Source organism: Alligator sinensis, unplaced genomic scaffold, assembly GCF_000455745.1.
Source record: "Alligator sinensis unplaced genomic scaffold, ASM45574v1 scaffold1190_1, whole genome shotgun sequence".
NCBI lineage: Eukaryota > Metazoa > Chordata > Crocodylia > Alligatoridae > Alligator > Alligator sinensis.
Genome location: NW_005842969.1, coordinates 333,737 through 356,947, shown reverse-complemented (window position 1 = coordinate 356,947; position 23,211 = coordinate 333,737). Strand labels below are relative to the sequence as shown.

The window sequence follows — 23,211 nt, the reverse complement described above, 5'->3', positions numbered from 1 at the left end:
TTTCAGTTGGTTCATGGTGCCTGTCTGATTTTTTAAATCTTTCTGCAGAGAGAGTAGAATTGGGTAGAGAGCTGACGACTGTATCTTGCTTCATCCAGTTAGCATTCAGCTCTACAAACAAGATGGATGGGGGAAGGGCTGCATGTTGTTTCAACAGAACTGCCGGGCTGACTTTCCTTCATTGAGATTCTTAACAGACATTTTTCATGGCTGACATGGGGCTCTCTTCTTGGTCTAATTAAGCACTGAATCCAAGACTTCACAATACTCCTAAGGTGCTCCCCTAGCCCACATATTAAAAGAGATTACATGGTGCTATTGGCCATCATGTGTTTTGCATGCAGATTGTGAACACTGTTCGCATACTGTGATTCCTACGAGAGATGAGGCTTCCTTAAAATCACATCTGCTGCTATTTCATCAAGTTTATGCCACCACAAATAAGAAGTTCATTACAATCACCAGGAGTATACAAGCTCTGACAGGAACCACTCACCCTAACTAGTCCAGGCTAGTGGGTGGTGCACATTATGGGTATGCAAAGCGGGCAGTAGCCAATTTGGATTTGGCCCGATTCAGGGGACAGCGATTCAATTCACTGATTTGGATCACTGTCCTGATTTGTTTCGGCCGAATCTGAAGATTTGATTCCGATTTGGAGAATCAGGGATTTGGCCATAGACACAGCTTTATGTGTTTCTTCTACATACGTCGAGGTACCAAGTGTGGCTCATGAACGCTGTGATGCTGGGGTGGATGGAGCGTCCCACAGGAGCGCAGGGAGGGCGTCTCCCACGTGCTTGGCAACGGACCCGGAAGTACTTCCAGTCCACTTCCGGGTTGCTGCTGAGAGTGTGGGGGGACCCCCGTCCTGGGGTCCCCTGGCTCAGCAATTGGCTGCAGGGGGACCCTGTGTGCCCCTCCAGACCCAGGAGATACCAGTTGCTGAGCTGGGGGGAGGGGGAAAGGGAAGGTCCCCCGCACGCTCCATGGTGGACCCAGAAATGGACTGGAAGTACTTCTGGTCCACTTCTGGGTCTGCTACCGAGCACGCAGGGGACCCCCCCCGTGCTCCCATGGGATGCTTCCTCCGCCCCCAGCATCTCAGCATTCATGAGCTGCACCTGGTACCTTGAGGTATGTAGAAAAAAACAAAACAAAAAAAACAAAACAAAACATATAAAGCTGTGCCTATGGCCGATTTGTCAAATCTCTCGGAGTCAAATTGGAAACTTCCGAGTTGATTTGGAGAGATTAATGGGTCTCCTGATTCAATTCGGATTTGGCCGCCGAATTGGGCCGAATCTCCAAATCAAATCAGCGACCGAAGCTTTATACAGCCCCAGTGCACAATTCCTCTCAGCATGTAAAGCATGTCTGTAATGCCCAATGTGGTAGAATTAGCACGAAAGAAGGTAGCATTTTATCTACAACTCTTTGGAAACATTTTGATACCGGAATGCAGAATGAGCATCTCCCTCAAAGCAAAGACTTAGATATTTTATCACCAGCTCATTTTATTTTATCTAGTGTAAAACACAAAAGTAACCTTCAAAACCACAATGAAAAAAGCCATATTTAGCCTGTATGTGCTTGGAATTTGACACTTTGCACTGGTAAGGTGTGGGTTTGGCTCAGCAATGGAGGTAAAATGTTAAGCCTTCAGAGGAAAACAACCCAAGGCCCAAAGTACCTTATTTATTTGTTAAATGCTGCTGAAAGGGAAGTGATTAGCATTCTGGAGATTGAAGGGTCATCTCCAATGAACGCAAAGCCCAGGGAGCAGCATTCCACATTTTCCTGCTTCTCCACTGTCCCAGTTTCACTCTTATCCCAGGCATAGAGAGGCCACTTTCAGAAACAGGAGGGAAATTCAGGCCTTGTCTATACTTACCAAATAGCCACTGCCAATGCCAAGCTGCTAGAGCCAGGGCGGGCAAAATGGCAGATCCCAGCAGCCCCTGCCCATGTTGCAGTGCTGGTTTCCCTGGAGACACCAGCAGTCGCAGGGCTGTGACAGTGCAGGACAAGGGTTCCCATAGAAACAGGCCCAGCAATACTGGCAGGGCGTGCAGCTGGGCAGAGAGCTGCTCTGGGGCCGGGATCTTGCGACAGTGACAGTGTGGTCCGGAGCTGGAGCAGAGCTGCAATCCACTGCCTGCATACCCCTGCCTGGGGCGTGTGGGCAGCAGACTGCAGTTCTGCCCTGGCTCCAGACCACTCTGGCACTGCCACAAAATCCCAGCCCCAGAGCAGCTCCCCGTTCAACCGCATACCCTGCCAGCGTTACTGGGGCTGGTATCCGTGGAAATCTTGTCCCTGCCGCTGCTGGTGTATCCATGGAAACTGGCCACAGTGATGGAGGCACGGGCTGCTGGGAAATGGAGTCTGCCATGGGCCCAATCTGGCCTGCAGGCCAGACTTTGCTCACCCCTGTGCTAAAGCATGTGCATGCCCACAAGTTTCTGGCAGCACTGTGAGGCTCCACTGCAGCAGCTGGGCCAATGTGCAACAAGCTTGAGATGGCACCAGCCACTGACAGGACTGTGGCAACCGAAGAAAGGTGCTAAACATCTAACCAGTGGTTCTCAACCTTTCTAGACTTGAGGCGCCCCTCACTGAACTTGAGGCATAACTTCTGTGATTTGAATGGCACCTAATTTCAAACACTAATTTATATATTCCATTGCTTACTCTCCTTGCAGAGGGCTGAGCAGTGTGGGTGGGGAAATCACATTCAGGCAGGAACAAGCCTCAGATGATCTCTCTCTTTAGCTTATCTGTTTATATCTTCACACCTGGCAGCACTCTACAAAGGATCTGGCAGGTCCCCAGAGTGCCCCTGCACCCTGGTTGAGCATCACTGGTGTAAATGCCCCTTCTGCCAGCCACCAGCAAAAGCCTTCTTCCACTCTGCAGCACTGGGAGTGCCTCTGCCAGCAGGAAGCAGGGCTCTATTACTGCAAAGGGGCTCAAAGTTCTGCCAACAAAACTGCAGCACAGATTAGGCCTCTGCCCAACTGCTATGTCAAGACTGCCTATGAGGGGGTGGATTTAGATGCATTCTTGATTAATTTATTTTGTGCTAACCACTTGAAAAAAGTGCTGTCAAACGGCAACAGCTCCCAGGCTACCAAAGCTGGAGACCAGATTCCACTTAGCACCCTGAAAACAAAGGGCTCAAGATCACTTTGTTCACTCCCTCAGCCATCTAGTACCTATTTTATACAGTTCTGAATATATTAAGGAGTTCAACAGCACTGGTCTCACTAAAAGGAGGAAAACTTATCAAACTGAGGTTTTCTATGGATTCCTTCCAGAATGGGAGTGTATCTGAATGGAAAACCCTTTACTATGTAGTACAATTAACCATTTTCTTTGCCTTTAGAATTCCATAAGTGACTTCAGCGGTCTTCTCTTTCAATGTACTCTCACCATGAAACCCCTCATGACTTGAGACCCTGGAGCAGTGTTTCAGTAATAACATTACTGCAAGCTAGATCATATTTCTAATTTATTATTTAGTAAAACATATACCCCCCCACGTACTGTATTTACTCGAATCTAAGGTGACCCCGAATGTAAGACGACCACCCACGTAATTAAATTCTATACATGGAAATTTTATAAATGTGTTATAATAGTCCATGTATAGAATCTAATTATTGGAGCGTTATATTCAATTCATCTCTCCCACTGCTGTAGGGACACAAAGTGGGAAGGCAGGTGGTATGGGACAGATCAAGCAGCTTGCCCCCTGCCACCTGTTTGCCCTGCCTCCCCATGTTAAATGGGGAAAAAACCTCTTAGAATCAAATAAATATGGTATAAATTAAATGAAAAGCTGAGTTTCAGTCACTGCAAGGTTACAGGATGAAATTTTGTCCCTGTCATTTTAGGAATCGCAAATCTTGCTTTGAAACAGTTTTCTAAAACATCATTCCAAGATGGACTCCTTTCTGGGGTACATAAAGTTCACAAGCAGATGCCAATATTCTTAAGGGGGGTGGGGACCTTAAACCCACCCAACCTCTTTTGATAGCATGCGTTGAATAGAAAAGCAAGGGGACATTTTTTTTTTTAAATCACAAAAGGGAAAACAATAGTTTGAAATTTTTTAAGCATTTTAGAAATACAAAATGCTATTGAAGCCACAAAATCCCCGTCAGAAAGATAGGGAAAATGAAGTAAACAAGCAAGGTTAAGTAAGCCAGGACAGAGCTGGGAACAGAACCAGAATCCTGTCTCCCAAACTTCTTCTCTAACCAGCAGACCACACACTTCATAATGGGTCATTTCCATTAAGGATTCAGCAAAAGCACACTAAGAAATATTTGTTACCCAGCATACTGTTCAGCTTTTGCCAAGTCCTAAGTGAAAATGAGTTAAAGCAAGCAAAGAATTCCTTTTATACTTTTTCTGGGATACTTAAGCTCCACACTTTGGAAATGATCAGATAGGAGCCATCACCAACTAAGATACAGTAAATTAGGTCTCCTGAAATAAGATGGCGCAGTAGGTGATAAATTACAGGTGGTATTTTATGTCATACTTGGACTTTCATTTTTCATGTTGAGGAAAACATCTCAAATGTCACAGCAACACTGATTTTTTTTTTCCTTTTTGAAGTACTGGTTTACTTATGACATGCAAACACTGGCAATTCCTTTTTGACATGATGGGGCAGAAGCATGGTAATTTTCTACCTAGTGTAGTTTCTGTAACATCACCTTAAAGAATTAGGTGAAATTAAGAGATGTTGTTTGACCAAAATAATTGGGAAAACTTGAAAGACCCTGTTTTCTTAAAACTGGTTTCAAGCACAGCTAATGTCACTGTTAGCCTAAAAAACAGGGGAATAATTATGAGAGAGCTGTGCTGTTGCAAAAAATTAAGACAAATGAAGTTTCAGCAATAGAAAAAAATATTGGGGCATGAATTCTTTAGTTTAACGCAATATAGACCCACTTCAAGGATTTCTGATAAAAATAAAAGAGGTATATGTCCCAAACTATTTTATATTGTTCATAGTGGAGACTGAGTTTTCTATTTAACTGTGTGCCATTCTCTCTGAAAATGCTCTAAGGTAAAGATAGGCTTTGGAGGCTGCACCAGAAAAAAAAAATCACTATCTGTTTAAAGCAGGGGCGGGCAATTATTTCAGGTGGAGGACCGCTTACTGAGTTTTGGCTAGGCATTGAGGGCTGCATGACAGGCAGCCGGGGCAGATAAATATTAACTTCCTAAATTTTTAGGGGCCCCGTGGGCCGGATAGAATGGCCTGGTGGGCTGCATCTGGCCCACCACTGATTTAAAGCCTGGGGGGAAGTGAAGATAATGGTAGCAGGAAGGGAAGGTGAGAACTGTATGGTTTTAGCAGAACTGCTCACAGAAGAGACTGCACTTTGACCTCAACCCCAGAGTTAGGGGAAGAGGACAGGACTGCCTGGCAGCTAGCACAGAAGAATCAAATCTCAAGGACCAGTCATTAGCATACCGCTTCCGAAGTGCATACAGAGATGGCAACACTGAAAAATGCTTGTAAGAACAACACATTATGGAAATTATGTATTTAGTCACGTGTTTTTCACTGCACTGCATGAAGGATTCCCTTCAAAGGCAACATAGCCCCTAAAGTCAATCTAGAATGCTTCAGGAATAGTTACTGAAATGACCAAATTGCTGCTAACACTGCTTCAAATTGCATCCATGCTGTGCAGACAGCCGCAGAGAAAAGCTAAAGAGATCAGATTCTCAAAGGTATGACATCTTAGAGATTATCTTTTCCCGATACATGAATTGGACTTGTGCACAGGATAGAAAAAGTGGTGTTTCATAAATAGAGTGCAAAATTAGAGAACATCATAAGGGATGAGAATGGACCTCAACTCTCTCTTAGAACCACAAAATCTTGCTGTGCTGGAACACTATGAAGGAAGATTATTTTCTTATTCTCTCACAGATGACAACAGTGCTGAAGGGGTCAAAGCTTGTCTCAATTTGGACTGGACCAATTCTTCACTTCCACCAATGCACACAGCTGGCTCTTGTTCACTGCTATTATGCTATTGGTCTGAAGACTTTGGCTGATGTAAAGGACTGGCCTGAAGATTTTGAGGAGAGATAATAAAACCACTGGTTGGAACACACACAAGTTTAACTCATTCGTTTTATGTATGAGATAAATATGTTCATGTGTGAAAGCTGATCCTTGCAAGACTTGTCTCAACTCACCAGAATAGCAGGAGCATTAAACAATCGTGCAAAGGATTCTGTATGCACTCTGGTGAATTTTATACCTACATAATCCTATCTAAACATCAATCCGTGCAACAGAAAACATTTCTCCTTGTTTTATAGGTAAGGAAGTAAAGCAGGGAGACAAAGACTGGACTAAAATTACAAACAGCCTAATTTGACACCATACCCTCAGTCTTATTGTTCTGCACTTCTGGCCTCAGGTCAGACCAGGAGCTTTCCAGAGGAGTTTAAACCACCGATTAAGTGCCGATTTGGGGGACAGTGCACTGGTACTGATGAAATACAAACTGCACAAACTAAAGGTGACTATAGTCTATCTGCACCCTGTGCTTGAGACAGCTGTGAAATGACTTGGGGGCAGGGCCGCCCCGCGCGGGGAGTTTTTAAGCCTAGCAGCTCACTTTTTTAAATAAAAGACAAGATTGGTTCTGGCAGCATCAGTAAATTCCTCAAATCAGTAATTAGCCAGCATGCATGAGCTATTTCAGCCCAAAGGCCGAATATCTACCTTATATAGCATGAGCCACCACTCAGATTCATCTTGAAAGAGAGACTGTTACAGCATGTTAAATTCCATTACTGTCCTCGAAGGTGCTGGGAAAGAGAGGTGACACTTAGAACTGTTCCGCTGAAGCACCTCAGAGAACCTGCCAGTATCTGGAAGCAAACCTATAGCCCACAGCCACACAGTACAGTGACAGTATATTATATTTCTGTATGCGACTTCCCTTTAAATAAATCTACATCTGTTGCATTTGGGTTTTCTCCTCAAAGAGAGGGACACCATGGGGGTGGTGCAATCTGACATGGGCATAGCCCAGAAAGAGCCCAAGAAGAATAAGAATTCTAAAGTGCAAATACTTACACAACCTGACTCTAGTGGGACTGCACCAATGTCCAGAGACACAAGTGCCGAGGAACCATAGCATATGCATGGGGAACCAGTTCATAATTTATAAAACTCTGTGACCCCTACAACTTTGACATTTATAGCAAGCCCAGCAGGAACTTTCTTTAAGCTCACTCTAGCTATTTTTTGTGTTGAGCCCTATAAGTATGCAGAGAACATTAGAAATATTCAAGACAGGTCCCAGCCACAAATCAATTATCTTCTTAATAGGTGATACAGAGTGAAAAGTGGAGAGCAGAGGGGTGGGAAATGAGATGCAACACAAGAGCACTTAAGTCTAGTTTGCAATGTTTTAAATGCATCTTCCTTCATTCCCCTTTAAAATATTTATTTAATCTGTATCTTTGTTAGTTAAACATGTTTATATCCTTTATCAGTGAGACTGTAGCCTCTTTGGATGTGCTATACTGCATCCAAGTTTCTTTTTTTTTTTTTTTTTTTTTCCTGTTTTCAATGTTTTATTTCCAAATATAGTTTGTTTGTTTTTTAACTTGACTGTTTAAAATTTGCTTTTCCTTTTACATTATCTAACCTTGTCCTAAAATGTTTAAAAATACTTCATACTATACTCATCATTTCCCACTGGATTTTGGTAACAGTTAATTCTTGTATCCACTTCGCACTATTTGCCTATAATTATTAACCCTCACCTAGTACTTCCTCCTTCCTCCCTCAATCTCACTGAAGTAGTGTCCTCCTGCTTTCAATGCCACTATCTGAAGACACTCACTTTTCCATCTAAAAGATTCAAGCACGCCTCACCTCAACCTGTGAATTTCATCCAAAGAACATGGAAGGCTGGGCTGACCCAACTAGGTCCCATGAATATGTCCCGTGAACGTGTGTGTTTCACAACCATTGGTATAATGAAAGTAATATGGCACAGTGAGGGACAGGGGTGAGCAAAATACAACCTGTGGGCCAAATCCAGCCTGCCAAATGATTCTACCTGGCCCACAAATGCTCTTCTAAAGGAGAATTGTATTCAGCCTAGCACTGCCCTAGCTTTCGATGCTTTTCACTTCTCCCTTCCCCATGCCAGCCAGTTGCAGCAGCAGCCGCCACTCCCCTCCCTGGCCTGCCCACCCTGCCCTATCCCCCAGCCTCCAATGTAAGCTCAAGACAGGGCACTGAGATCCTGGCCAGGCTTCTGCCCAGAAAGGTTGTCTCCATGCTGCTCCCACCCTGCAAGCTGAAGTTCACCTGCTGGTGTGGGAGGGGGTGAAGGGGGAAGAGGGCCAGAAGCTGCAGGTTATCTGGGCTCTGCCGTCCTGGGGCCTGGTAGAGGGCAGGTACTGGTGCTGCACTGTGTTTCCATGTGCTGCTTTGGGCTGTGCCATGCGAGTGCAACTGGAACAGCTCCTGCCTGACCTCACATCCCTGGCACAGTGCAGCACCAGCCCAGCTGCCGTGCTGGGGAGGTAGTGCAGGAAGAAGCAGGGAAACCGTGCAGCACCCGTCTGGTTGGGTCAGGATAATCACCCCCCTCCCCCCCTCCAATTCCCCAGCCCACAATCAGGCTGGGCCACTGCCATTTTGTATTCCCGCACACCAATTTGAGCCACATGGGTGCAGCTGGTGCAACTCCCGTCTGACCCAGGCACATGCTGGGGACTTCGGATGGAGTGCAGGGAGAAGGGGGCCAGGAGCCATGGGTCATCCAGGCCCAGCTGGTCTGGTGCCACGCTGTTTCCCCCCTTTTCCTGAACTTCCCTGCTTGCTTTCTCAGCAGGTCTCAAGCAGTCTGCCAAGCAGTCCTGCCATGTCCCAGTGCCGCCTTCCCCAAACCCCCGGTGCTGCGAGCCCGGCTGCTCGGGGCCCTGGATGGGGTGAGTGGGTATGCTCCCCCCATTCTTGCCACAGTTGCCCGGGGCCCGCATCCCATCAGGACCTGCACAGAGTGCTGCAGTGGGCCTGCCTGGCACCCTCGGGACAGACAGCTTGGGCTTGGGGCAGGGAGGAACCACCTGAGAGCTTTGGCACAAGCCATCTCCGGGCCTGTGGGTCCCTGCACATCTCCAGTTTGGGACCCTGGGGAGCAGAAGCAACAGCAGCCCCATGCTCCTGTGTCAATTGCCGCTGCCAGCAGGCTGGATTTCCTCTGAGCCACCTCCCTCTGCCGCATGTCCAACCCAGCCCAGCGCTGATGCAGCCCGAGCTGCCGCTGACCTGGGCAGAGCCAATGCTCTCCTCCTTGTGCTGTCTGGACTTTCACCAGGACCTGGTGGGAGCCAAGGCAGTGCAGGGAAGAGAGCAGTGACTCTGCCTGGTGCTGTGGTGGCAGTGGCGGTGCCGGGTGTAGCTCAGGCTCCGTCGGTGCTGGGCTGGGGCCAGGTACGCAGCAGTGTGGGCCAGGGGCTGTGGGAGGTGCCTCTGCGGGAATCCCAGCCCCACCTGCCGGCAGCAGCTGCCTTCAGGGGCGCAGGGTACAGGAATGCTAGGCTGCCTTCACAGGGGCACAGGGTATGGGAATGCCATCGCTGCTGTTCCCCAGGGGCCCAGACTGGGGACGTGTGGGGACCCGTGGGTCCGGAGGCAGCTTGTGCTGGAGTTCCCAGGCAGTCCTGACCTGCCCCGAGCCCCAGTCGTGGGACCCGAGGGTGCCAGGCAGCCCTGCCACAGCTCAGCACCACCTTCCCAGAACCCCGGCACTGAGGTTTGTGGGTGGGTGGGTGCATGGCTGTGCCCAGGAACAGAAGTCCAACTCACTGGCCTAAGGTTTCCTGGATCCCCTCTAGAGCCTTTTATAATATGGGAGTCATATTGGCAGACCTCCAAGTTCTCTAGTACTAAGAATGTTTTTAGAGGTAGGTTGCATACTACAGTTAGTTCAGCAATTTTTGATCCAAGCTGCGTCAGGGTGAATGCCATCAGGTCCTGGGGATTTGTTACTGTTTAGTTTATTAATTTCCTCTACAACTTCATTGACTGTAACCTCACTATGGGTCAGCTCCACTGACTTGTCCCTAGAGAGGAGTGGATCTGGTGAGGGAACATCCCTAACGTCTTCCACAGTATGAACTTAGTTTCTCTGTGATGGCCCTGTCATTCTTGTGCACTCCTTTTGCACCCTGATCATCCAAAGGCCTAACTGACTCCCTGGCAGGTCTTTGGCTTCTAAGCTAAAGAAATTTTTATGGTTACCTTCTGAGTCTTTAGCAAGATTCTCCTGAAATTCTTCTTCGCTAGTCTTATTATTACACATTTACATTTGATTTGCCACAGTTTGTGCTCCTTTTTATTTTTCTCATTAGGATTTTACTTTCAACTTTTGAAAGAAAGCCTTTTTTCTGCTTATTACTTCTGCAACTCTACCATTAAACCATGCTGGCTTTCTTTGGTTTGCTTTTTTGTTTGTTTGCTTTTTTATTATATCATATTGGAGGCATAGCACAAATGTATTCTTAATCAGTTCCCATGCTGTTTGCATGTTCTTCTCCTCCCTAGGAGCCCCTCTTCAATTCTGTCTAACTAGCTTCCTCATTTTGGTGTAGTCTCCCTTTCAAAAGTTAAAGGCTACTGTGGCAGATCTTTTTCTGGTCTCCCCTTCTACGTGGATGTCAAACCTAACTGCATTGTGTCACTATTGCAAAGCGTCTCAATAACACTTACCCTGTCCACCAAGTCCTGTGTACTACTTAGGACTAAGTCAAGAATATCCTTTCCTCTTGTAAGTTCCAGGGCTAAGTACTCCGGGAAGCAGTCTTTTATAGTAAGAAATTTGTTCTCTGCATCCCGGCCTGATGTCAATGTATCTGTGGATACCTGAAGTTATCCATTATTACTGTTTTCTACTTTTATTATTATTTCATTACTGTGTTTTCAAAAGCTTTCCACCTCTGGGAAGCTGTATGCAAGACTTATCATAGCTGCAAGATCTAAGTTAGAGGTCTCTAATAGTGCAGTAGTCAGTTATTGCTACTGTTTGGTCTTTTCATTGACATTCATCTGTTAACACACCAACAGTGCTAGTTATCAATGCTTCCCAGTCCCCGGTGGTTCCAGAAACCCAATTTTGTCCTACCAACCATTCTCTAAAGCAGGGGCCAATCATGTTTTCCAGAGGTGGGCCAGAATGACCCAGTTTGGGTCTAAACTAAGCAGATGCTAGAATGCATCCACCATCACTGATTCTCCCCACTTCCTGGCTGCAGCACAGCATGGGTGACACTGCCATTGGCTGCCCAGACAGCGTGGCACGTGTAAAGCCTCCCATCACCAACACAACAGCTCCGTGGGCTGAATCTGGCCTTCATGCTATAGGTTCCCAACTCCTGGTCTAAAGGGCATTCTGATGTGGCAGTGGTTTTACTTGGAAACTAAAATCTTGGATATCTAGTCATCACCAAACAAGGCCTTTCTAAGGCTCTCTGAAAAGTACTGGCCCTGGTATCACAACCAGACCACTGCAGATTCCGAACTCTTGACAAAGAACAGTCTTGAAGCTCTGCTTCTGATTTTAGCTCATTGCCACACAGGCAAAGAAATTTTTACCCCTGAAAATTCATTAAGCAGAACTTCTAACAACTATAACCAATGAAGTAACATGCAGAGCCATGGAGAGGCATTCCAAATTCAGTTAGCATAAATGAGTCTCTGCACACACTGACTGTGTTGCAAAGGTGTGCACTGAGAAATACTGCTGGAGCCATTTTCAAAACAGACCACACTGATTTCTCCCAGCCCAGTGAGAAAAAGTTTGCTTTAGAAGAGAAGAAGTTTCTTCTGGGCAACTTAATGGCTTGTTTATGCTGGGATGTTTATTGGCATTACTTCACCAGTAAAATCATCCTGCCTACAATTATACCAGTACGAGTCCCTGTATAGATATGGAATAAGAGGTCCTTGTTTGGTACATCTTTAATTATAAAATTATGATGGTGTAACTATATTGATATAGCATTGCGAATAAACTTCTCTATGTACAGAAGACCTACATTACACTGCATGCTCAGTGTTGTTTCCTGCTCCTTTCCCTATTTCCTTTATATAGTTCCTTTTCTTTTATAGGAAGCAACTGAACAGGGATATTCTCCAGAATATGAATTCTGAAAGGACCAGCAAGCTACTAGAGTGTCTGTGCTTTTTTTTTTTTTTTTTTTTTTTTTTTTTAGTTCAAAGGCTTAAATCCCCAAGGGCGCCTGTAGATGTGCGAGATGTCTGCTCTGATGACACACTGTAATTACAGTGTGTCAAAGCAGACTCAATTAATCATGCTCCAGGAGACTTGGCGTCTCATGTATTCAGCTTCATGCTCCAAAATGGCAGCAGAAGCACTTTAACTAAAGCTCATCAAACAAGCTTTACTGCCACCTTTTTGAAATGCAGGATGCTGAATACACAAGACGTTGAGGGCGCTTTAATTAGTGTCTCTGGAGAGCCACTCTAATTAAAGTCTCTTCCAATTATGGCTGGTCCCCCAAGCAGATATCAGAGCTGGACACTGCTGCCAGATAATATGTTACCCTTTAGCTGAAGTGATAAAGGTTTGTACAGTACTTCGGTGATAAAGGTTCTGGAGCTCAGATCATGCTGATAATCCCCTTAGTGAGGTTCTGTATATATGCATATCATCATAATCATATGCAAGAAGAACACTCTTTATTTTCCTTCACTTGCTTTCTGCTCATGATGCTTCAACTCTACAACTGCAATTTGAAAGTTTCTTTGGCATTTCTAGAAGAAAAATATTCAACTATTAGCTAGGAAATACTGCCTCTTAGATGGCACAGGAATCGGGGTGGGGAGAACTAGTGGGGGATGGTCTCTTCCTACACACCTACGTAACAGTTAGATTGCAACCTTCAGATTAGGATTTCTCAAGCCTCTGAATGCTGGAAGCTCTAAAGGGGAAAGGGGCAGGCAATGGATCAAATCTTGAAAGGGCCTGAATTAATTTTCCTCTAATGAGCATACACCACTCTGTTACTTTAAGTGTTTAAACAGTTAGGAAAAAAGGCAAATCTCATGACTGGATTATCTTCCACCCCAAACTCAATAAACCAGTTTAGATGCTATTCTGCACTCATCTGCTGCTGGAAGGAGTTTGGTGTTGGATGTAAAACAAACTGAGAACAAGAAACTGCTGTTAAGAACAGCTTTCAAAAAAATCTACAACCCAGAACAAAATGAATTGAAAAACCAAAACCCTGTGCGCTAATGGAGAAGGGGCTATAACCTTCTGGCAAGCTTCCCTCAGTGTTTTATGCTTGTCTGATTTCACTTGCGATCATTTATAGACTCAAGAAGCACTCGCTTATGTAGAGAAGGTATGAACAGTCTGTTTAAGGTTCTACACAAAGGTCATTTTATTCTGCAGAAACTTGATGGGAAGATCCCACAGTGGTGTGGGGCAGTCAACTGCTAAAGATGTACAACGAGAAGAAGAACTGCCACAACTACACTAGGAGTTTAACCTGGCCTACTTAAAATGCGCTCTGTCAGCCAAACAGGCTCTGGCTCCGTTACATACTGTGTTCACTTGACATCCAGCTTCAGCACGTTAACTTAAGTCATTTGGTCGCAGCACTGGAATCCTTTCCCAAAAAGCAAATTTCATTGCTGCAATGTCTTGTGCTGATTTTTGTGGCTTTTCCCAAGAAGCATTTTAAAGCGATTAAGAGAAGACCAATTTTCATGTGGTTAATTAACTTAACCATCAAAATGTTTTTAGTTACATGATATAGACAGGTGTCTTGGCATTATAAAAAAAATTGTCTTAGAACCATCAAGGAAAAGGAAAAACTAAGGTCTAGAAAAAGAACCAAGGGATTGCTGGCAAAAATGAGGCTGTGCACAGAACATGGGAGAATTAAGCACTGAAATGACTTCTAGTAACATGTACAGAACACAGTCTTGAAGAGCCTGAATTAGGTCACACCATCTGCTCAGAATCTTTTGCTTAGTCTAGGCTTTATCCAAAAATCCAAAATGGTCACTATTAAGATAAAGGTGATGTACGTGACGGTTTCATTCACAGGTAGCTGCACTCTGTGCATTCTTAACAGGAGGACTGAGCAGTTACAGCTGTTAGAATGCAAAAAACCCAACTGCGTAATTAGAAGGTGTTTGTTAGCCAGCAAAATATAATAATAATAATAATAATAAGCCATTCTTGAAATGTTCAAAGCCCCTTATTCAAATGATTCCACAACCAAGAGGCACTAAAACTGATAAACTGTTATCCTTGCACAAGCTAATGAAACGTTCTTCTTTCCTCAGCATCTAGGAACCCTCTTATTTATGCTGCCTTTCATTAATCTTAGTGCAGGGTTTTCCGAATCAGGTGTTGAGAAGGTTGGAATATAACAGTGTTTGCCACACTACTGTCTCCTTTTGAAAGTCAAGCTAAATCAAACAGCAAAACAAATAAAACAAACAAAAACCCTTCAGAAAGTAACTGCAGAAAAAAATATAACCAGTAACTACTGGGACAAATCTACAGATCTTTGTTTGAGAGATGGGTAATACAACTAATTAGCAATATAGATCTCACCCCTACACTGAGATGATGTAACTACACTGTAAAATTCATCCTCTACCTCTACAGAATACATTTAGTCACAGAAGAGTGTCTATATACAATCAAGGACTGTGCTAAAATTGAATACAAGCACATTGTTATGGATTATAAGTATGTACCCAGCCCAAAGACACCACTGAATAAATCACAGGAAAACCAGAGCCATAGGGCAATTTGTTGCAGAGCTTAGGCACCTTCTTCCTCTTCCTCAAGGTGTATTCCTATTGCCCTACATCAAGATGTAGTGGGTATCTGATTTCCTTACAGGGTCCCAGTTTTTAGTTGGAAAGTCACCAACAACAGAAGTCAAGATCAGCCTAAACTCTGCAGTTTTACTTTCATCCCACACACCTTCATTATCCAACTCAGAGAAACTCACCTTAGTCCAGGGATGTGCCTTAATCTGAGGGAATTTGAATTCAGTGTAGTTTGGATTCATTTCTCTAATTTGCTCCCTTGTAGGCGTTCCCAGGACCTAGAAAGTGGAAAGAAGCAAATTGTTTACATGAACTTCATAAGTAGTGTCCCTAATGAAACAGGTTTGAAAAAAGTGGCAATTTTACAAGGAGCCATTTTCTGTGATGAAGAGGCATGGTAGAGAGAGCAGTCACAGAAGTCTTAGTAGCACCTTATTTAGCACAGGTAGCAGTCGAGTCCTTGACCACAGTACATTGTGTGGTTTGGATTTTGCAATGTACTTAAATCGTAAGTTTTTTCACAACTCAGACACCTTTTTCTCAAATTCAATGGTGTTTCAAGGAGGATTGGAAGCTGAATTTTACTGAATTAAAAATGTCGTTAATGGTATTGCTTGAAGATCATCCTTAATGTAATGGGCTGTAATTTATCATGTACCTCATTAAGGTACTGACCAACAGCATACCACCTGTATTTTAATAGTCACATGAGAACCTGCTGCCTAAAGGAGCAGCCAAACACTGTACAAAGAAGCAGATTTTTTTTAAGATTGATTTTCTTCATCTCTCAATGCAGAAGGGTAATTTAATAGACCTAGCTTTCAGGTTACATACCTGGGGTTAAGACCTTTACCCAAGAAATTCACATACAGAAAACTAAGGTTGATCAGTATGGGGCAGGAGAAGGGAGCTGTTCAGGGGAAAAAAAAACAACTCTTTGCTGGCTTAGGCAGGACAGTATGAATGGGATCCCTTCAAACAGCATTAATCTCAGAATTTCTAATCCTCTCAAAGAAATGCAAGGCCTAGAGCACTTTTGAATAAATCCACTGCTTTTTGGTTAAATTCAGTCACCTGAGATTCCCTGTTATTACAGAAGGTGATGGAGAGGTCTGGATGAAGTCTCAACCTCCACTCTCTTTGAACCTGGGTTCAATTATGCAATAATCCCACGTATGAGACAAGTATTTTGGTTATGGAAATGAACATCATGTGGCCAGTCCATCAGGAGGACTTCTGTGCACGGTTAAGCAGAAAGATGTCTAGATGTTTTGTCAGTGCTATAGCCCCTTTCTAAAAGAAAGGGCTGTTGCTGAAGACACTGTCCACTGTTTTCATGCTGTTGAGTCAACTTTTACAACAATAAAACTAAAAATAAAATCTGAAAGGGCAAAAAAGGCTGGAGAAAGAAAATAGCATTGGTTCAACACATCTTGCAGCAAGGGATTATAAAAGCAGATGACTTTTTATTTTTTTAAATAAAGCTCCATATTTTGACTTATTTTGAAGTTTTGTTAGGCCCAGGATTGAAAGCATCAGCGAGCAAAGCCGCCTGTTTTATCGCTACTACAACTCAGGCATCAGCTGAGCAGTACGTGTCCATCAAACCACCCCCTGTCAGTGGGCATCAGCCATGACCCAGGAGAAGTCTCCCAAGAGGAGTTAAGGTGGAGCTGTTCTTCACAGCCCTTCTATCCCTCAGGCTTTTTGCTGAGACTGTCAACAAAAGGACCAGTTGTATTCACAAACAACAGACAAACAAACACACTTAGACACTTGTCCTTTGGCTAAAGGATTTATATCAAACCATTTCATAGTGTGTACCGAACAACCTACTCCAATGTTTCTGGTCACTGACAGGCTAGGCTGGATTTGAAAAGGCAGCCTAAAAGTGAAAAGCTACAAAATTAAGAACTAGTCAAAAAACTTTCCAACAGCCATGTGGTTCTTCCAAAAAAGCCAATTTGCCCAAAGTGAAATGGTTTCACAAAAGCATGAAGATTTTGACAAATCCTTTAAAGGAAACCAGGTATATTTCCAACAAAAATGCCAGACGCCTCTCTATGGGAAGGTTGCAATCCACAGCTTTCTTGGCTCCTAACTTATGCTTCAAGGCTTGCCAAGTGGGCTGCTATGGAGCTCCACACCCCTGAGATCCCTCACAGCAACAAGATAGGCTGTTGTAGGGAGGAGGCACCAAATCTAAACATCATTTCACTCCTTGAAAAGAAAAGGACAGGAAAGGAAAAGGAAAGGAAAAGGAAAGGAAAAGCAATTGTCAAGGTTTTTTATTTGCATTTCAATTGAAGACAAAAAATGGTTTCCAACTAAAGGTGCACCGATACATCGGTCTGATATCGGATCAGTACTGGTGTAAAGAAAATTGACCGAATCAGAAAACAGCCTTTTTTTGCCTGATGCGGCTGATAATTTGGTTGATAAATGCCCCATGCATGTGTGCAGCCACAACACAGCATGTAGGAGGCAAGGAACAGAGCCCGGCAGCGTGGAGAGCTGCATCCAGCTGGTAAGTCTTTTGTGATGGATGGGGCAGGGGGAAGGAAGGGGCATGGTGGGGGGCACATCAAGACCCCCGAGGTGAGGGAGGGAGTGGCGCTGTGGGGCTAGGGCAGGGGCTGGGGCAGGTACTGCCCAGTCAGGGCGGGGTGGGACACAGGATGGAGCCACAGCTCATCCAGGGGGCAAGGGGAAGGGGGCACAGCTCCTGCCAGCATGCACACCCCAGGAGGGCATGGGGGGGTGGAGGCATGTGCCCTGGATCTGCACACACGGTGCAGGCAGGCTGCAGCTGCGGGTTGGGCTGGGCTGCACTTGGGGTGGGACAGGCAGCAGTGCTAGGAGGGGGAGTTGCGGGGGTGCTATGGCAAATATTGGGTTGGCTCCAGCCCCCCTGTAGCCTCCCTCCCAGCATCACCACTGTGCACCCCAGGCGCAGCCCCAGCTCCACCCCACCCGCAGATAGTTTCATAGTTGGTAGGGTCAGAAGGGACCTGAGCAGACCATCAAGTCCAACCCCCTGCCATGGGCAGGAAAGAATGCTGGGTTCAAACAACCCCGGCTAGGTGATTATCTAGCCTCCTTTTGAAGACCCCCAGGGTAGGAGTGAGCACCACTTTCCTTGGAAGTTGGTTCCAGGTCTTAGTTGTCCTGACTGTGAAGTAGTGCTTTCTGTTATCTAGCCTGAATCTACTCTCAGTCAACTTCCGGCCATTATTCCTAGTTACTCCTCGTAGTGCTCAGGGGAACAGGGACTCTCCCATTCCCCACTGGTCCCATCCTGCGCCCCATGCCCTCCCGGGGTGTGCGCAATGGCGGAAGCCACCCCCCCCCCATAAGCCACAGCTCCATCCTGTGTCCCACCCCGGCAGCGCCTGCCCCAACCCTAGCCCCACTCCCTCCCTCAGCGCAGGGGCCTCTATCTGCTCTGCCCACACCCCTTCCCTTGCCCCACAACAGACTTACCAACCGGACATTGCTCTTCAAGCTGCCAGGCTGTGTATCAGAAATTGGATCAGCATTGGCAAACATGCCTCCTTAAAAATCGGCTATTGGTATCGGTCCCAAAAATCTCTATCAGTGCACCCCTATTTCCAACACTTCAAAAATTGTTGAAGTTAAATTCCCTTTCCCAGGCACCAACTAGTCTATATTTTAGTCTTTATAATATAGATGCTATATATATTCATAGTTAATAGGGTCAGAAGGGACCTGATCAGACCATCAAGTTCAACCCCCTGCCATGGGCAGGAAAGAATGCTGGGGTCAAACAACCCCGGCAAGGTGATTATCTAGCCTCCATCAAACGCTATATAGATATAGATATATAGCATTTGATGAGGCAGGCTGTAGCCTAGGAAAGCTCAAACCCCTCTGAATGAGTTAGCCTATACAGTGCTACCCTTCCTACCTTCTGTTTAATTTCAGGATAACACAGCTAACCACTTCTTTCTAGTCCGGGGTAGGCAACCCCTGGCATGTGTGCTGGAGCATGGCAATGGAAAGGCATTTTGTTTGGTACTTCCATCTTGGGGAAGTGGTCAGGGCTGTATGCTACAACAAGGATCAGGCCCCTTGTGGCTCCCCTGCTGCCCGCCCCTCACACAACATCTTACAAGTTGAGGTTGCGGGTGTTTTCAGCACTCTGCCCAAAAACACTGCCAACCCCTACTTTCCCCCCAATCAAATCCCAAAGCCTTATCAGTTTCAAAGCTACCCCAGTATTACAGTCCTTGTTTAAATAACAGATTGTGCCCTTCTGCTCCCCTTCCAAAAAAAAAGAAAAGGAAAGAAAAAAGATGACACTTCACTGTAATGGCTAGTAGAAAACAACAATTGAATGCTGCAGATAATCTGGTCTGAGGAAATGTACTGAATCAGACAAAGTATTTAAAAAAGAATAAGCAGTCTATAGCGCATACATTCTTACTTGTATATCAGTTGGATTCTGTCAGATCTCATAAGCAAAGGTGGATCAGAATAATTTGACTGGGAGACCTCCAGACAGTACCCACCTGGAAGCACTGCAAGAACAGTGTTAACAACTTGGAGGGAAGCAAAAGGTACAGCCCCGATCAGACACCAAAGATGGGGAGACAGAAGCATACTAGTGAAAAACTTGTTGAATTCTAGCAGTAAATATTGGGGGACACAAGACTCATGGTTGCCTACTGGGCCAAATAGGTGATGCTGACAAAACTCCAGTCTATTTTGACATGCCAAGCACTATCACCATCAATGGGAAAGATGCAAAATCTGTAATTTAGTGAAGTACAAGAAACGAAAAGTCGTGAATTACAATGATGTTAGGAGTATTGGCGGATGGAAGGAAATTGACACCCTATATGATTTGGAAATGAAAAGCTCTGCCAAAACAAAAACTGCCACCAGGAATAGTTGTTAGGTGCCAGGAACAAGGATGAATGTCAAGTGAGCCCAGACTAGTTAGATGAGTGAAGCAGAAGACCTGGAACATTGCTGAAGAAAAGAGGAACATTAGTGTTAAACACATTTTGAGGACATATAACACCACATGCAAAAGCAAAAACGTGGTCGGCAAGTTGTGGTCTTGTAATCATCTGGTAGTATGACAACTTCATATGCTGGATGTCATAATGAACAAGAGCTTAAAGGACCATTTATAATGTCAGTACTCAGACTGGATCTTGGCACAGAAACACAAGCTTACACCTGGCAGGAAGATTAAGGAGCCAACCACAGCACTGCTTTACTAATGGATTCTGACTTCTTAGGGAAAAGAGTGTTGGAGTGTAAGAGTTGTAGCTGTGATGATCCAGAAATTATGAGGAGCAAAGATTTCTTAGGATGGTAACCCTTTATTGAACCAACTGTAGTTAGGATAGACTTAGATAAGCTTCTAAAGGCTGACAAAGCATATCTCGCATTTGAAATCATGTCCAACTTTATCCTAACTACACAGTTGGTCCAATACAAAATATCGCCTGAAGGAATCCTTGATTCTTGGGGAAGGATATTTTCAGAGTCCATTATTAAAGCCTTCAAGAAGCACTGTATATCCAATGCCATGGGTGGAATTAAAGACGATGTTTTATGGAAAATGAACAGGAAGATGAGGGAGAAGAGAGTAGTGCAGAGTAAAGGATGCATGTGAAAGTGAACAGTTTTAAGTTGTAGAATCTAAGAAAAGAGTAGGACTTGTTAGGAACTTCTGGACAGAACCTAATATAGATTAAGATAATATTTGTTGAAATTATGACTTGCTAGTTTTTGCAAATAAGCCTGTTTGTAATAAATAACAGCAAATAAAAAATTTTGTGTGTGTGGAATCTACTTCCTGGGGATCATCTTAAATTCAAGGTCTTCCTGGAATCGCATAAATATGGTATGTGAAGAACAGAATCAAAGTAGAACAACTCAAACCCAGATCACTGTGTTAACTTTTAAAACATCTTTCAAATTTAGCTTGGCATATCTTGGATGAGACAGACCTTGTAGGAAGAGAGGAACATCAACTACTAGACAGCTTTTCTGGCTGTACTGAAGACAGCACAGAAATCTGGAAAAAAAACTTTTTAAAGTTCCTGTACATGACAACCTTAGCTAATTTAAAGTGTGTGCATAAATCACAGATGATAAGGATCTGTCTGAAGGATCTGTGCAATGAAATAGCTAAAAAGATCTGTGACCATGTTGGTGTCTTTAGGTCTTTCCATGTGTATAAAACATTTGAGCTCTGCAAACAAATCCAGTCTGGCATGGTTCAGAAGGTCACAAGAAATTTGGCTTGCTTACTTTCTAAGAAGCGCAGTTCCCAGAAATAAGCTGTTGCCCACGAATGCTTGAGAGAAATGGAAAATGAGAGAGTGGGTGTGCTTACCAAAGGTAAAAACCTGACCTCACTCAAAGAATTACACAGGCTTTGACACACGCTATGCTGCTGGAAGAAGTTTATTTACTCCGTGTATTTACTCTGCTCTGTCATATGGTCATAACGCAAGTAGGAAAACATGGCAATGCTGCTAATAAATTCCAGGCACTTTCAACTTGCACTGGACAGAGAGAGCCATTAAAAAGAAAAAGAAAGCTAAGAGGAAAGGGAAATAGGTAAGCAGAGTAAATGTTTAAAATTATTTCTTCCAACTTTTATGCAGCTCAGATAATCAGAACAGTTTTGCCAAACTTTTAAATGACAATGAAACTTTTTACTGATACATGTTTTACATAATGTAAATGTAACCCTTCTGCCAGGCTGTGCCGTGCTGTCTGGCTCCAGTTAAAAGGGCTAGGTTCAAATGTGGGGGTTTAACACCAACCATAGGGGAAAAAGTAAAAGAGGCTGGTTGTCAGTAAAAAAAAAAAAAAAATTCAGAAAAAAAAATTCTTCAGTTGACAACCCTGCTTGACTACATCTCTGTATACCATGCTGCCCCTACCCTAGGGATCCTCTACTCACCCGTAAAACCTGATGCCCCTAACTGTAACCCACATACTGCCCCATTCCCAGTCTTATTCCCACAGGTCCCACTCTCCCTATGTCAGCAAGGACTCTGAAAGAAGCCTACTTATAATCCAGAAGTATTACTGGCTGCTGAAATGCTTCAAAATTGCATCATGGGCATGAAGCAGCAAGATCTCCATTTAGGGAGCTCAACAGGGCATTGCTTGGTCCTTTCACACCACTCCCTCCTCTCCCTCCACTTAAGTTCTATCAAAGTGACACTACCACCCCAGGGCAGAACCAGGGAGAGCCATGCAGGGATTCCTGATTTCCAGTTCCCAACCCCTGCATATGTCTCTGTGTCCAGTCACTTATTTACCATAGGGGGAGAGTGATGGTGCATGGCCTCTGTCCTCCCAGGTCTGGGAAGTGGAGGTGCTCCAGGAGACGAAGGGGATCACAGGAAAATGTGCTCATGGAGAGTCTGTCCTGTTTTCCCCACTCCCCGCTTCAAAGGGTGTGTATATCTGTCTACTTACACTTCAGATGTTACACCAATTCAAAGCCTTAGACTGTATTTCTGAGTTAGACCCTGTTTATGAGTAGTTTTCAAAATTGTGTACAACTGCTTCACTGTTTGGAGCTCACTCTATCCCGTGGATATTGCTACTGCTTTATTAAGTTAAATAAAGTTTGTATAACAGTTTTCCATGAAGCAAGTTCTTTTAACCTTAAAAAAAAAGGTGTGGAGGTCTTTGAAATAAATCAGGCTCCTTTAAGCTTTAAGTAGATGGACATTTACTCTTCACTACTCAAAGTGTCTTAAAAATGGCATATTCAAAAAAATTGGGTAATTTTTATTATGCTTACCAGTTTATTTTTTAATATGAGAATAAAAGAATAAAGAGTAGAATAAGACTCTTGTCAGAAAAAAGCAATTGTGGTTGGGTTGGAGTGCATCCAAGTATAAATGCTGTGATACTAGATGTATTGTGTAAACAAGAACAGTCTCAGTTTGAAAAGACACTATGTGGTCCCACTCTCTGGGCAATTCAGTTAATTCTCACTGAAAAATCAGGAAGGATAATCCATACACGATGAGGGGAGGGAATACTCGATTTGAAGAAGATGCTGTTGTACCTCTCTCTCAGGAGAGGAAGTGATGAGCAAAGCAAGCTTCAGACCTTTTGCTTGACAATTGAACCACAAAAAAATGGAGGCCACACAGGACCGTGAGTTCCATTATGATCATGGAGTAACAGGACTCCTTGGCTCCAAAATGACCTACCGACATACCTCACTGAGTTGAAGAAATTGAGGATGGGGAAAAACTTCGCTCCTGGCAACCATCTTCCAGAAGCCAGGGAAATATCTCCCACCCCAG

The 23,211-nt window shown here is 44.3% G+C and overlaps 1 protein-coding gene across 6 annotated transcripts in view; it reads right to left on the bottom strand.

Annotated features, from left to right (window-relative positions):
- Window positions 1–23,211, bottom strand: part of GSK3B (glycogen synthase kinase 3 beta) — a 238,349-nt gene that overhangs the window by 19,450 nt on the left and 195,688 nt on the right. For all 6 annotated transcript variants that reach the window (XM_025192824.1, XM_006036548.3, XM_006036547.3 and 3 more), the window contains one exon: window positions 15,073–15,168. In XM_025192824.1, the coding sequence (XP_025048609.1) occupies window positions 15,073–15,168 (96 nt within the window). The remainder of the gene's footprint in view (window positions 1–15,072; window positions 15,169–23,211) is intronic.